This window comes from Rhea americana, unplaced genomic scaffold (genome assembly GCF_003343005.1).
Source record: "Rhea americana isolate MKP2758 unplaced genomic scaffold, rheAme1 scaffold_17, whole genome shotgun sequence".
Classification (NCBI taxonomy): domain Eukaryota; kingdom Metazoa; phylum Chordata; class Aves; order Rheiformes; family Rheidae; genus Rhea; species Rhea americana.
In genome coordinates, this window is record NW_028185816.1 from 6,853,352 (window position 1) to 6,867,998 (window position 14,647).

Genomic DNA, 14,647 nt, shown 5'->3' on the forward strand with positions numbered 1-14,647 from the left:
TTTTCCCAGGAACTTTTGCTTGATGACTTCCTGACAAAAGTTCAGCTATGTCACTGTATAGTTTTAGGAACAGTAACACTTAAGTAGTACAACAATAGGTAACAACATAGGTAATACAAATATGAAATAGTGCTACACAACATCCTGCCATGATGTCATCGTTCTCAGGATGAACATCAGTGTATACCTTAGTTAACTGTTATTCACCCGCATTGATGAGTCTGGGAGTCAAATAGTGTCGTAATTCATTTTAAGGCCTCCCAAGTCCATATAGATTTTTTACATTACTTTGCAGTTGGTTAACCCTTCTTTCGTCTTAACCTTAAAGGCTGGTGAAGTGATAATGTTTCTGCCTGAACTGAAACTTTCCAAGTAATATTTTTGATATATGCATGTGTGCAGCTTGTTTCAAAAGAAATCTTCATAAACGTCTTTTTTTTTTTTTTTTTTTTTTTTTTTTTTTTTTTTTAATCCAAGAAGCAGTTTATCAAAGAGAATTCTGAGACTGAAAGGAATTGCTGCACTATGCTATTAATGCTGGACTGCTAACATCATCTCAAGTACTTATACTTTGTGAATTTGGTTAAAGTACTTAAGTATCTGCATGAATAAGACCAGCTTTTAGTAGAATAGTGACCTCACAATCTCTAAGAGACTGAAAGCCTTGGAGTAAGTGCATTTTCTTCAAAAGTGTGATAACAATTATCCACACTCCTAGACAATCTTTTATGAGTGACTATATGAGATTAGTGTCATTTTGATTAGATAAAGGTAAAGAGGTATTTAGGCCTTTAGCAGCTTTTAAATAGCATTTTGCACTCACTTCACTGAATAAATGAGAGAAGCAAGTATAAAAAATGCTATTAAATCACATCAAATTGTATAGAAATTGCAATGTAAATAGAATGCTTTTTATTATGGCAAACATCATATTATATATTTTACATTTTATTTTATTGCTTTTAGTGCTGCTTTATGGASCAGTGTAAGCAATAAGATTTTGCATGTAAGTGTGTCTTTCCTGAAGAAAAAATTTATAAGGCACTGTTAGCACTCCATCTATTACTAGAAGCTATTTCTGTATTGTATCTCTTAAAATATCTTTCCAGTTCTACTCTACAAAGAGTTTTAATGAAGCTACAGGAATATCACCGTAAAGACCTGCCAACAGACACATCATTGTAACTCTCCCTCTCTCTACTCTTCCCTGCATCTATTAAAACAAAACTATCAATCAGCTGTGCAGTGTCTGTGAACTTTGAATAAAATGGGTTGTGAGTCTATTCTGAGTGATTCCAAAGAACATTTAAGTTCCTTTTTTAAACTTTTTGTCTATAGTCTCACACAGCCAAAGGAAGTACGGGGGCACTGAGGTATGAGGCAATAACTGAGGTACTCTAATCTTCAAGTTCACAGAGGAAAAAGTCTGTGAATATTGGTGAAGTCTTCTGTGTTGCCACGCATCAAAACTGAACTACCAGCTACCATACTCAAGAATATGTTTTATGTGTGTATGACTTAGACCCAGACTGCTTTTCAGAGAAGATTCAGACAACTCAGAAAGTTAGATAAAAGCCCAGAATGTCCTATCTCAGAGAAATGTGCAGTTTGAAGAAGCTTATGAAAGCAGTTTAAATACTGTTGTTAATTTATTCTGAAAATGCTTGCGTATCTGTGATTCTTTTTTCATGTAATGTTAAGAGTAGCATTAAAAAACCTTCATTTTGATTAAACTGTTGTCTAATAAAGCAATTAAAAAAGAGGATAGATTCAGTGGCTCTCAGCAAATGAGTTAAAGACACACAAATAGATCTAGCACTGAAGAAAACGAGATGTGCTGATTACTGGTTTGTCTGTACAGCTTTCCCTGTGTTTCACAAACAAAGCAAAGCGCTTATCAGACAATTTTAATGCTGCCCAAGTTTTAATTAATAACATGATCTCTTAGGGGAGCTGACATTATTATAGTTAGGGAAGTAGTTGTGATTTGATGAATGTTTTCTATTAGAAAGCAAGAGAAGTCACTGGGACAAAGCAATTTGTTTCCTGTGCTCTCAAATAACAAATGGGGACAATGTTGCTTAAAGAGACCCATCATGTCCCAGAACCATCATGTCCATGTCCACACAAAGCCAAATGGCACAGAGGTAAGAGATGCTGAAGTATACTCCTTTCTTCTATAAGACTGTAAATCACTTTTAAGATATGATCCTTTAAGTACTTCTTTTAATCACAAAACTGTTGACATAAGGAGAGAACAGTCATCTGAGAATACAAATGCTTCTTTCAGAGCAACCTCATTTCTTGCAGGTGCCCATACTAGTTCTTAAAAAATGGGAGAAACATTTAAAGAGTGTGTGCATGGTCTGCATTTCTGATAGTTGTGGTTTATGTTTGAATCATAGGACTTTATTATATTACAACAGCGAACCAGTTCATTTACTTTGCTAGCTACAAAAAGCATCAAAAACCTAGCATAAGGGCAATAATTCAGTTCAAGCTGGTGAAATTCCACTGAAGTTACACAAAGGAGGAAATCAAACAAGAGGAACATGTTTTGTTGCTGTTGAGCAGAGCAACTTTGGTAATTAGAGAAAAAGGATTTATACAGTATAATTCAGTACAGAATCTCACTTTGTCGCTTCAGTCTAACTTTAGGTGTCAGAAATATGTTTTTTGGAAATATGTGACTTTTAGGCTCTCCAACTGCTGCCGGAAGCACTGATACGGAAGACTGTAAAGCTAAAGAAGAGAGCTATATTAAACAAAAGCAACTCAGATTCTGAAAAAATAAAGAGTAATTATTGGTCTTATCTTGCAAACATAAATTAAATCACTGCAGTAAGCAGGAAGCCAAGTCCATCTTCATGGTGTGCATGACATAACATGGAAGASAGGGCTGCAACCAGGAATTACAGAATATTAATGTACAGCTGCTAGTAATTTGTATTAAATTGTGCGTTTTGGCTGCAATATTTTGAATGTAATGTCATGATTTTGCTCAACTGTCATGAACTACTCATTGACATGTGACCTACAGTTTTATAAAGAGAAAACATATCACTGAATGATCTTTGATAGTAACTACAACATGCCAGCTGGAAAGCCAAATGTTACAACAAAACATACTTTCCAGACACCAAGATGGTTACTTCTTATCGCATTAAAAAGAATGAATATATTTCAAGATATTTTGTGAGTTTATGATAGCCATCTGCTTGATGTATTCATTTTCCGCATAACTTAAATTCTGGTAGTGATATCATATTTTTTGTTTTTCTTTTTTTTGTTTTATTTTTGCAAGTGATCAGTCTTGTAGCACCACCCACTGTAGATATCAAACAGTTAATTGTATTTCCCCATTCTAATACATTTTTTCTGTCTGCAGAGAAGCTTTATCTCTGAAGAAGGTGGTTAATTTTGCACATGCAATAAAGCAATAGACTCAGGTTTGAATTAACAGATCATTTAATACATGCTTTGGTCACCTCTTTAAGAGCCTGATTCCAAGTACATTGAAATTGATTGTAAGCTTTCTTTTTAAATTATGAGAGATGAACATGAATGCACCATTATAGACACTCTTGAATTGGAGCATATTAATGCAGTGTAAAATATATGACACTAAGAAAATCACCATTATTTCACATGACTTAGTTTTCCTCTACTCCAGCACTGTGCAAAAATATTTTGTTTTCTTGTTGGGTTGCTTCTGTCATACTTCTTGGCATACTAAATCTGTCTGTAGAACAAAAACTGGCAGCCTCAAACCTAATAAATGTTTATTATATGAGTTCATTCATGTAATTAGGTTGCAAGCATCTTGAACTTTAGAATCCTTAAAAAAAATCACCTTCCAAAGGGAGATTGTTAACAGAAAAAATAGTTGATTCAAGAACAAAGCTTAAAAAGACTTGTGGAAGAATAAATTATCTTGATTCCGTGTTTTCAGCATTTCAATACTTTCAGCATTCAGGGGATTGAGGCCCTGAGGCCCTTTTCATACTAAAGAAATTTCTATTAATAGTGTTACCATATGGTATAAGATTAAATTCAGCACTCATCAATTATAGCCTTTATCAATGCTACAACTATAGTCTAGAGTTTTGCATTCTTTGTAATCACAGTAGCATGAATTTATTTCACATAGTCAGTCTCTTTTTGAAGTTACAGTTGATGCCTGATAATACCAAAGGGAAGTTTAAGGGTGGTAGTGTAAGGAAAACTCTGAGATGGTTGCCCTGAAAGCAGTTGGCTTCCTCCACTGTTACAAAAGCAGAAAAAACACAATGACTATCTTCTCCCTAGCCACTGCAACTGTCTTAAATGTTTCACCAGGCTGTCCTGACTCCCAATAAACATTTTTGTAGTCATAGCTGGCAACTCTTGTTCAGCTGCTGACTTAAGTCTTTCATATTTCAGGAGACAGTGCAGTATTAACAAGAAAGCCTGGACAGGGACTAAAACAATTACTTAATTTCTCATTAATATACATTTGAGCCACAGTTGCTGTTTGACTTCAATCTTAACATTGTGCATAACCTTTTGCGTTTTATTTGCTTTAAATGTAGGAATTACCAAACTAGATCAAATCAGAGGTCCACCTAAGTCCCGCATCCTGCTTGATTAAAAAGGCTTCAGAAGTTGGCTGCTGTAGCATGCAGCTAAGAGATAATCAAACCTCTTCATAATTCTTCTCCTGAACTCTAATAAACATTTGTTTAAACTCTTTGTCAAAACCTTTAACTTGACAAAGTTTAAATTTTGTTATTAGTTCATAACTCTGGATAATCCAGATGAATATTGACAATTAAAACGTTTTAAATTCTGGACTTCAACCATTTCCAGTAGCTACTAGTTCCACATCATCATGACATGTTTTTTGTTAGTTTCAAGTTCCCCAACCTAATTTTCTAAATTATCTCCGCTTCTTTGTATTTGTTTACTTTCTGAGCTGACCTTCTTCCAGTTTTCGCTTTCTCTATTTGGAAATTATTCCTATGACTTAGCTCATCGTCGTTCTCTGATTCATTCACAATACTCGAGAAAGAACAGATACGGCCATTGCAATACATACTTAATTTCTTTTTTTTTTTTTTTTGATCTGTGTTAATTGAAATATATTAATTTCTTAAATTGCAAAAATGTCTCTGATAATTAGGTGGGGAAAAAAAATCAAGAAAAAGGTTTTGAATTGCCTACTTAAAAATAACAACTTCCTTACTTGTCCAGTTACCATAAAGTAGACCTGTATTCGTAATCTGGAAAAAAAACGTAATTACAAACTTTATTTTCCTTTTGATTTGTCAGACACTTTCAGGCTTTTTCCGTGTGAGCTGAGGCAAAGAAGTACACATGTCCAATTTTATTTTCAACTGCAGCTCACTTTTAACCTTCAATGGCAATAGCATATTATTTAAAWTTATCCAGTGCAGCTCTGGGTTAAGGGCACTGGCACACGGTCAGAACTTGCATTGATAATTTACAACAGAAAATATTTTGTGGCTGCCCCCATGAGGTAAAAGTGTGTGCTTCTGCTGTCATTTATATTCTCTGAATAAAGCTGGAACTGAACAATCAAATCCCCTTATATTCTAAGCATAGCGCTTTGGATTAGTCCTCCATTGCTCAGAGGTGTAGGTTTTATAAAAGTCTACATATTTATGAATCTCTTAAAAACCTGCATGCATAATGTACCTGATAGTCCACCGTTGAACTGTGTCAGCACTCCTGCAGTCTGGATTGGAATGAATTGAACTGCAGCTTTGTGCCAAGGGTTATAAATGAATAACCTTCCTTTTGCTGAAAAGTAAGGGCATCCTATGAGCAATGATATCAGAAATGCTATCCTACTGCAATGCCCATTAGTGTCAGGATTTTTAGCATGGGAAGACACCCTCTGTCTCCAGATTATTGGAAATTCTCTTCCCCCCACTTGGCTCCATCTGTAGGTTGGATGCTGACAATCTGTAATAGTTATACGCTAGAAGAAAGTCATTTTCTTCCTTAGACAGACCAATGGCAACCTAGAACTTATTTAGATTGTTCTGCCCTAGTCACATAGGCATTTGTTACTTTTTTCATACAATAGTCCAACCAAAGTAAACGTATTAAAATACTGTGCTATAACTTTATATCTGCTCCAAGTAATTATCAGAAGCTTTTGCTGTATTTTCCTGTTGGTTTTAACCTGCATGTAAAGCAGTACCATTTTACAAATAATAGAAACCTTGTATTTGGAATTTCCAACATACTCCAGAGACATATGCACTCAGAACCTGATAGGCGATATTAATAGCTTAACTTTAATAAATATGAAATAGGGCAGAAGTTAATCTAAAACACACACTCACCCACAAACTCTTCAAGGCAAAATAAGTATTGACATGTTTTTTGGTGTTCTAGAGGAAACAAGTTTGAACAGCACTGCTATGCATACAACACAAAATGTGACATAGGCATCACTCAGTCTGAAGATGAGTAAGTCTGTAGTCTTTCAAATGATTCGGTTTTAAAGGATGAAATTAGTAGGACACTGCCTAAAGCATTGCTTATGCATTTGCATGCTTCTCCAAAAAATCATTTATTTAGAAGAAACACAAACCTGAATGGAATTACCACTTTCTTCCCCAGAAAGATGGAGAGCCCTGTATACAGTACACACTTCGTCTGCGTGTGCCATGAACATGAAATATAAATGAAGATCTGTATAGACAGCAGGAAAGCCTGGAGAATCAGGATCTGTCATCCTCACAACTAAAAGGATGTGAATGTGGCCTAGAGATGGACTCCTGCTTGAACTATCTTGCAACTAATTGCTTGCTGTCATGGGTTTAACAATCTGGCTGACAGAGTTCTCACTCGTGGCAGCTCAGCTATCTGCAGGGTAAAGTATTCCCAGCAGCAGCAGCAAAGGCGCAGCAAAGAAACAGATAAAAGAGCTTCGGTGCTCCAGTGTCAGGCAGTACAGAAAATCCTTTGACTAAGATTAGATGCAACACAAATTGCCTAAAAGAAGCCTTTGGATACATAATGCGCTTAGTGCTCAAAATACCACTCTTTCTATTTGAATTGCTCCATTTTATTTTTAAAATGCTGATATTTTTATTCACCTTAATTTGGCAATTCTTTCCACTAATCATCCAGATTTTATCAGTGAAAAGAGCATAACATACTGTGGCATGCAAGGCTACCATGATTTAGAGTCCAGATCATCTTGTAGTATTTAAATAGCCTTGGCATTAACAGCAAGCTCTCAGTGTAATTCCCAAGGCTACATAAGAAAAAGATGCAAATGCATGGCCTTCAGGAAGCTGTGAAGAGAAACTATCCAATTACTCCAGCAAAATCAGGGTCAGCCTAAAGCAATGCGTTCCTGATGGGGACCAACAGTCCTGGAAGCTCACAGCTCTGTTTTCCCCTGCTCCAGAGTTCTCTCAAACTAATCATTTTACAGTACCACTCTTTGGTGAACTGCTAAATATATGGGACTATGCATTTTCAGTAAAGGCAGTTGGCATTGGTTCTTTTCTTTCAGCATTTGCATTGGATGTTCTTCTTTTCATTAATAGGTGTAGCAAAATATTTATTGCCATGGTGTCATCACTGTGGCAGCAATTTCTCCTTCTAAAGGCACCACTTCAAATAGGCTACTTTGTCAAACAAGTTTATGGGCACAAATATCTTCAAAAGCATCATTAAATTGCAACAGCCCACTTGGCTGAGGTTTCCAGCTCATAGACTGCAAAGCTGCTGCATTTTATACAGGGTACTACATAGAAGAGATTCTGCTTTTCGCTTCTGTTGGGCCCTCTCCCAGGTAGAAGTGCAGGTGAAACCAGAAGATGCAGGAAGATGAGGTTACAGTGATCTTTGATGTTAAGGATGTGTAAGAGCTGTTATTCTACTGTATTTTCCCCGATACCCAAAATACTAAAAATCCCCAACACAACATGCAGGCCCTAGGACACCTACCTTATGGCAAGATACATGAATGTCATACACAGTCAATTCAAAAAACTGAATTGTACCTGTGTAAGCACCAATATGTCTGTAACTCTGAAGATATTCATCAGGTTTAGCACTACCGKTTGCATTATCAATTAAGTGTACTTAAGCATGTGAGTTTTAAACAATATTGGGCAATATAATGACATTAAGTTTGTAACCAGCTCTTTATTGACACACTTGAACAGCTTTTTATTCCATGTGACTGCTTCGGGATTTCAGAGTAGAAATTGCTGCTAATTAATTATTTTATTGAAATACTGCTACCACTTATTTAGAAAAGTTCACAGATCCAAGATTTTATGTCTTGGCATTCTCTTTCCCTTAACACATCCTCACTACTAGATAAACTTGGCTGATCCCCAAGTACTATACCCRTCACCAGAGTCTCACAGACTTCGGATGGCTGTGCATGCAGGCCCACATCCTTCCTGTGCCTTATGACCATTCAGAATCACAAGATATGATTGCCTGTTCTTCCAACACAGCAACATGATGAGCAGCAGGGTATCATCCATGTCCTGGTAAGGAATTGGAAGAGTTACCAGATATAGCTTCTCCCAGCTCCATGAAAATGCTGTTACTAACAAGTGTCTTGTATTGAAACTGTTATCTGCAAAAATGGTGATAAAATAGTTACCTCAGGTCTATGGTTGGTATTGACACTACAGGTAGAAGAACTATATACACTTACGCATCCAGCTCTGAAACAAAGCCAAACTAAACAATGCATTTATCTTCTGGGTTTTCAGAGACACTATTTCTCCTGGCAAACTTATCCTTTCAGGGAATACCGCAACAAAACTAAAACACTAACACACACCCCTCATTTAGGACTCCCATGAAAATCCTGCAACTCCTATAAGAAACCAGTTGATACAATTATCTACTTACTGTAAAAGCTAGGTATGTATTTATATATGAAAAAAATCATTGTCTTTTCTATTTTTTCTCCTTTATCCATTGTTGAATTAGCTCTTCGGGTTGCATTCTTTGAAGAGCTTTGAATCCTGCAATTTTAAAAGATAACTATGTAATAGAAAAAAAGATATAAAAGGAAAAAAAAGATTTTGTCTTGAAACCAGGCATTTATTTCTTGATGTTTTACAAATATTATTTCAGGCAAAAGTGATAGGGGAATCAAGTTCTCTATCCACATAAAAGAATTCAATGTATGCTCAGTATCTTTGCAAAGCAATTTTGTTTCAGTATCAAATAATACCCACTTGGACATGGACTAAACTCTCAAGTGCTGTAAACAAAACACAGCTATCCAGCTATACTAATTTACATCTGCTTTCGGAAGTATTTCTATCCGCTTATACCAGTCTTCCTGTAGCACCAGTTTAGGATCAGGTTCAGTATTTCCCCAGCAACCTCTTGAAAAGGAACAAACACCACAACCTTCTTTTGAGAGTTATTGACTGTAAACCATGGCTGTCACAGGCATAACCATGTTGCATAACTGCTTTCGTGAACAGATTAAGCACCTGTTTTCCTGCACTCCTCTCTGACTGGAAACTGGTTCCAGACCCCTGCTACTTTAAACGGTAAAGCCTCTTCCCAGCATAGGAGAGATTTCAGGAATATGAATACACACAACTTTTCTTCAATTCCAAGTTAATTTTGAGAGGAGGGGAAAATATTATCAGGTAAAATAGTCTTATAAAAACATCAGCCTATTTCAGTGCCTTATTTCATTTACTTTATGTAAAATGTGACTGGTTACTAGAAGCATGTTCTTTAAGTACATGAAAAATTGCTGTCCAGTCACCTTTTCTCATCCAGAGCATTAAAAGTTTCCTACAGAAATTCTTTTTGTTGGTTTAACTGTTCACATAAGCTCTTTTTGTATCAACAAAATTTCTTTTTTGTTTCTCTTGGATTCTTTGTTAGTCTTAAAATATTCCTGGTATTAGCCGGTAAGGCACTTTAGTAGTATAGCGCTTCCAATCCTTCCCATATTTGCTGAAACAACGGTGTTCATCCCTAATGCAACGGTGGGTTAGCAGAATAGCCATATAAACAATGTAGAAATAAGGCAAGATATGTGCAAACCCACAAGTCAGGCAGTAGGCTAGGGAGCCCATCAAATCTCCTGTGTAATTGAAATGGCGTGCCCATCCCCAGAAGCCTGAGGTCATCAGTTTGCTGTAGTACTTTGTCCCATTGACAGACATGTAGGAGCATTCAATATATTCTGGTTTCTTTCCCCATATCTTGCAGTTGCCATTTGTACGTCGAAAGAGATCTTTCTGGTGGTTAGTCACTCTAAAGATATAATAACCAAACAATCCCAGTATCAAGATCCCTACAGCATTAGCTGTGCCAAGTTGGACAGGGTGGTAAACCAAATATAAACCCTGGGGAGCAGAAAAAAAAAAGACAATCAGTGATTTACTTTAAATGCATCTTTTCTCAATGCTGAGTGCGTGCTCAGGATGCCAAGACTAATACCCTGACCTACAGTGACCCAAAATAAATGAGTAAAAAGAACAGGAAAATCCACTGTACCAGTAAAACCATGGAGATTTTTCAAAAATTCTGCATCCTACATTCTCTCTTTCCAAAATTCACATTTTTTAATATGAGAACAATAACAAAGGGGAGTTGTGAAAGGTGCATCCAAATGTAGCAGAAGAAAAAGAATCATACAGAAACACAAAACAGGAGACCAAAAGGATTTAGAAAAAATACAGACATAACAGACAGTGACAGAAAGGGGCACAAAAGAGGAAGAGAAGAAAAGATGTCAATTGCATGTTAGGACAGCAGGCCCAGCTACAGGTGAATTGTTCCCCACACAGGAGGTTTTAATGGTTACTTCATTTTCAGAATGTCTAGAAGCAACTTAAGATACAAATAAAATTGATGGAGAGAACATTTCTGAAAATGTTTCTTTCCTTTAGCCCAAACACTTATTGTACTGTATTTTTACCTGCAGAGTATAGAGGTATGGTAACCAAACACAGTCTCCCCAGCCCAAGTACCATCCAAAATGATCGTGGCAGATATCGATGGTTTTCAAATACCAGGCTTCATTCCAGAAAAAGTCCAAAACGTAAATACCCTGAAATAGAATGATTCCGCTTAATAACAGAGCACTGTCACCAGTCATCATGTTTAATACCACCAGCCTAACCTTTCCGTGCTTTCCGTGGTAAGATCTCAAAACTGACCTGTGTTTTTATTTTACCACTCTCTTTGAGAGTGTCATGCATACCAAGAGTGAGAGTAGAGCTTCTATCAAGACGATCCCTAGCTGCACTTGTGAATGAGTAAACACAAACTATTATCTCTAATAGAGACCTTGGGGTCTCATTCAGCAGAATGTATAGAACCTGAATGGCAATTTTTAGTTGTGGAGAGATCAGTAGTTGTGCCCTTTTCACATTAAAAAAGTGGAGCAAGATGTGGTGCTACTTTTAGAAAAAAATTGCCCCAATCTTGCTCCAATTGAAGTCACAAAATTTTGCCATTGTTCTCTGAATTCTAGATCAGGCTCTATCTGTTTCTAGAACACAGGTTCAGAAAAGTTTCTCTCAGTTTAAACTTATACTGAAATCTGCTGGTGCAGGCATAACCATACCACTGGTAGCACTATGACTGAGTACACTAGAACACTGTCAGTGGCACGCTGAATGAGTACAAGTGCTCAAAGAAGCAAGTCCCAGTGCATCATCACTGAATGAAGTTGTGTAAGCCAAGAAAAATATTGCAAGTTCAATTTCAATGCAGGGAGTTTTTCTATTTCAATATTAGATTATTTCCAATTTGGTTTCTTATTTTTCCTCCTTCAAATTTACCTGGAGAACATTGACAAGGATCATGGAGTTGGTTACTTGACCATACAGCTCCTGTTGTTTAGCAGCATAGGAAAGGTTAATTAGAGTCCAGGCTACAATACCAGGGCGCCCATTGAAGAAGAGCTTGAAATCAAACCACTTTCCTATTCGAGGATTAAATTCAATCCCCATCATGTAGTCATAAAAAAAGTTGCCAGTGAATTTGCTGGAAAGCATAAGAGATTACAAATTAATACAGTTATACACAAGCTCAGGTAATTGCTATTCTATTTAAACATTTCACTTGATTTCCCAAAACACTTAATGTAATGATAATAAAAATCAGGTCATGTTTGCTTTGGATAAATTGATCCAATAAAGATAAATCTTGATAGATTTATCAAGTATCTTCAAAGAGTAAAGATAAATTTTGGCTTCAAAAGCATTGTATTTTACACTCAGTATTACTTGTGAACAGTCTAACCATAACCTATTCTTAGTCTCAGATAGGAATGGATGTATTCGTGATACCGAGGCTTCCATAACCACACGACCTGTAGCATGAAACGTAGAGGATAGAGCAAATGAAGTAAAATCTCACAGTCCTACCTTGGCCTACCTATCTGTGCCAATAGTATGCATTCTTTCATTACTGTTCTGTGCAACATTCAATGCACGTGTCAGATTTCCTAGTATTCTCTTTATTGAAAGCCACATACCAGTCTTCAGCATTAGTAGGAAAAAAGTAGCCTTTAATCATTGCAAATGTGGAAACTACATATCCCAGGATGTTGGCACACCACAGAAGAGGAATCCAATTGTCAAAAATTATGGTAGGTGAGAAGAAGTGAAAGTAATAGGCATTGGCAAACCAAAGCACATGGGTAATGATCCAAGCCTGAAGTCCATTGATTTCGTACTTATTTACTAAACCTAAAAGGAAAAGGAAAAAAAATGTTACTATGATATTGTACTAGCACAGCTTTTCATCTGGAAAGCTCAACCTAGTGCTCAATATATGATCAAGTTCTCCCCACTTCCTTTGAATTTCACTCTCAGGAAAGTTTCATTATGCTCGGGTGTAACCATTAGGCTATGCTAGACTGTGCTTTTTTCTTCACTCTTTTCATGAATAGTGGATTTGGAATTTCTCCTAAAACTGATTAAGGTCTCAAGTTACTCTTTGTTACACTTAGTTCACAACATTTTTTTTTAGCTTGAGTCTTGTAGATTAAACTAGCTTGAGTAGGTGTAGCTGCATTGCAAAATACTAGCAATAGTCCCCTGGTGATCTTAAACTGCAAAATTACCAGTCYGAGTTTTTCCACCACAGTGGTGTGGTACTAGCCATATTTTACTTAAGGATGAATTAATCACCTAATTGCATGATTGGTAGTTTTGCCAACACTAAGAAACAGAAATTCTGTAAGCTATTCTCAAAGATGAAGTTTTTTTTTTTTTTAAAAATGAAGTAAACAAAGACGATGAAAGCATTTGTGTCCATGTTTCCTCCATAGATGTAGGTTTATAGATAATTTAAACATTTTAAGTAGAGATATACAATCATTTAAAAAGTGTATAGTGTCGTTAAATTCTAAAGAATATCTTACCAGCAGGAGTAACAGCACCTTCCTGTATACCTCCTACATATCCAGGAAGAAACTTATGGCAGAAATCAGGAATGAAGACATACAAAATCACCTAAAAGAGAGAGAACTATGGGAGAATTATTTGGGCCTGTGTTTGACATATTTAGTTTTTAATTATGTCAGGTTTGTTTGGATTCCAAAAAGCCATGTAAAGAAACACCAGAAAGTAAAAGCCAGTGTGACATTCCCATATCTTTTATGGAAAAGGATTAATCAAACAGCTGGTTTTAAAGAAAGCAACTACCACCTATATCATTAACTCAGTAACATACCTGGAAAGTGACCCAAAGGATATAGATGCCAGCAGCCTTGTATGTCAGTGTAGGAGTTTTGTTCCAGATGTCAGACAGATGTGTATTCCCCATGAGTAAGTCAACAAGTGGACTGATCAGGGAGCACTGGTACTGGTCACAGGACATTATGAAATAGTATACGATGAGTGGTGCAAATATGAGCAGGAAAAGGATGCTTGCCAGAGAAAACCAGTCTACTTCCCTGTAATCCAAAACAGAACATTTATTTTCCAACTTTCAATTGGAACAGTAGGTCTGATTAAGACAGCCAGTTTTTTTTTCAATGGACCTTCTAGGCTAACCAGGTGAAACTGGAAACATTTTGAGGGCACAAGTTTCTCTGGGTCAAACAGTTACATGTTAACATACTTCACTACAAAGCCTTATAAACCCATGCTACTGAATCAATGCAATAGAATAGACAACATCTCTTCCCTCCCACCCCGCCTTTCCCCCCAAAACAGGCTATTATTGCCATCAAATACATGAAGATAGTAATCAGGGGCATAATTTGTAAAGCGTTCAGTTAGAGGTGTTAAGGAGTCACAAGCACATTAAGCAAAGCTTGGACACACAGAACAGGCAGACTGTGGACAGACAGAAATTGAACCTGTTCTACCACACACTGCCTGTAGTGGCAAGCCATATGGAAATTCATATCTCAGTTTCCAGTTGCAATATAACACACTAATATTTGTGCAATACATTGAGGACAAAGATATGGGTCATAAATCTTGCTACAGCAAGATTTCAGCTGGTGCTGCAGGAGATGTCAGCTGGCAACACCACAAATGGATGTCTGCTGTATAACTCTGAGCAAATATTTTGTTATACTTTTGAAGAACAAAAAGTGCTGCTGATTTTTATGAGTTTTCCTTTCTGTAAGCAGGAGTGTGTTTTAACTCAAGTCTTC

At 36.5% G+C, this 14,647-nt stretch overlaps 1 protein-coding gene across 5 annotated transcripts in view; it reads right to left on the reverse strand.

The window, feature by feature from the left end:
* Positions 1-9,085: 9,085 nt before the first annotated feature.
* DHCR7 (7-dehydrocholesterol reductase) overlaps positions 9,086-14,647 on the reverse strand; it is a 10,540-nt gene continuing 4,978 nt past the window's right edge. For all 5 annotated transcript variants that reach the window (XM_085300914.1, XM_085300915.1, XM_085300913.1 and 2 more), the window contains 6 exons: positions 13,714-13,936; positions 13,403-13,493; positions 12,512-12,725; positions 11,814-12,018; positions 10,946-11,077; positions 9,086-10,370 (listed from right to left, as the gene is read on the reverse strand). In XM_085300914.1, the coding sequence (XP_085157040.1) occupies positions 9,906-10,370; positions 10,946-11,077; positions 11,814-12,018; positions 12,512-12,725; positions 13,403-13,493; positions 13,714-13,936 (1,330 nt within the window). In that variant the 3' untranslated portion in view covers positions 9,086-9,905. The remainder of the gene's footprint in view (positions 10,371-10,945; positions 11,078-11,813; positions 12,019-12,511; positions 12,726-13,402; positions 13,494-13,713; positions 13,937-14,647) is intronic.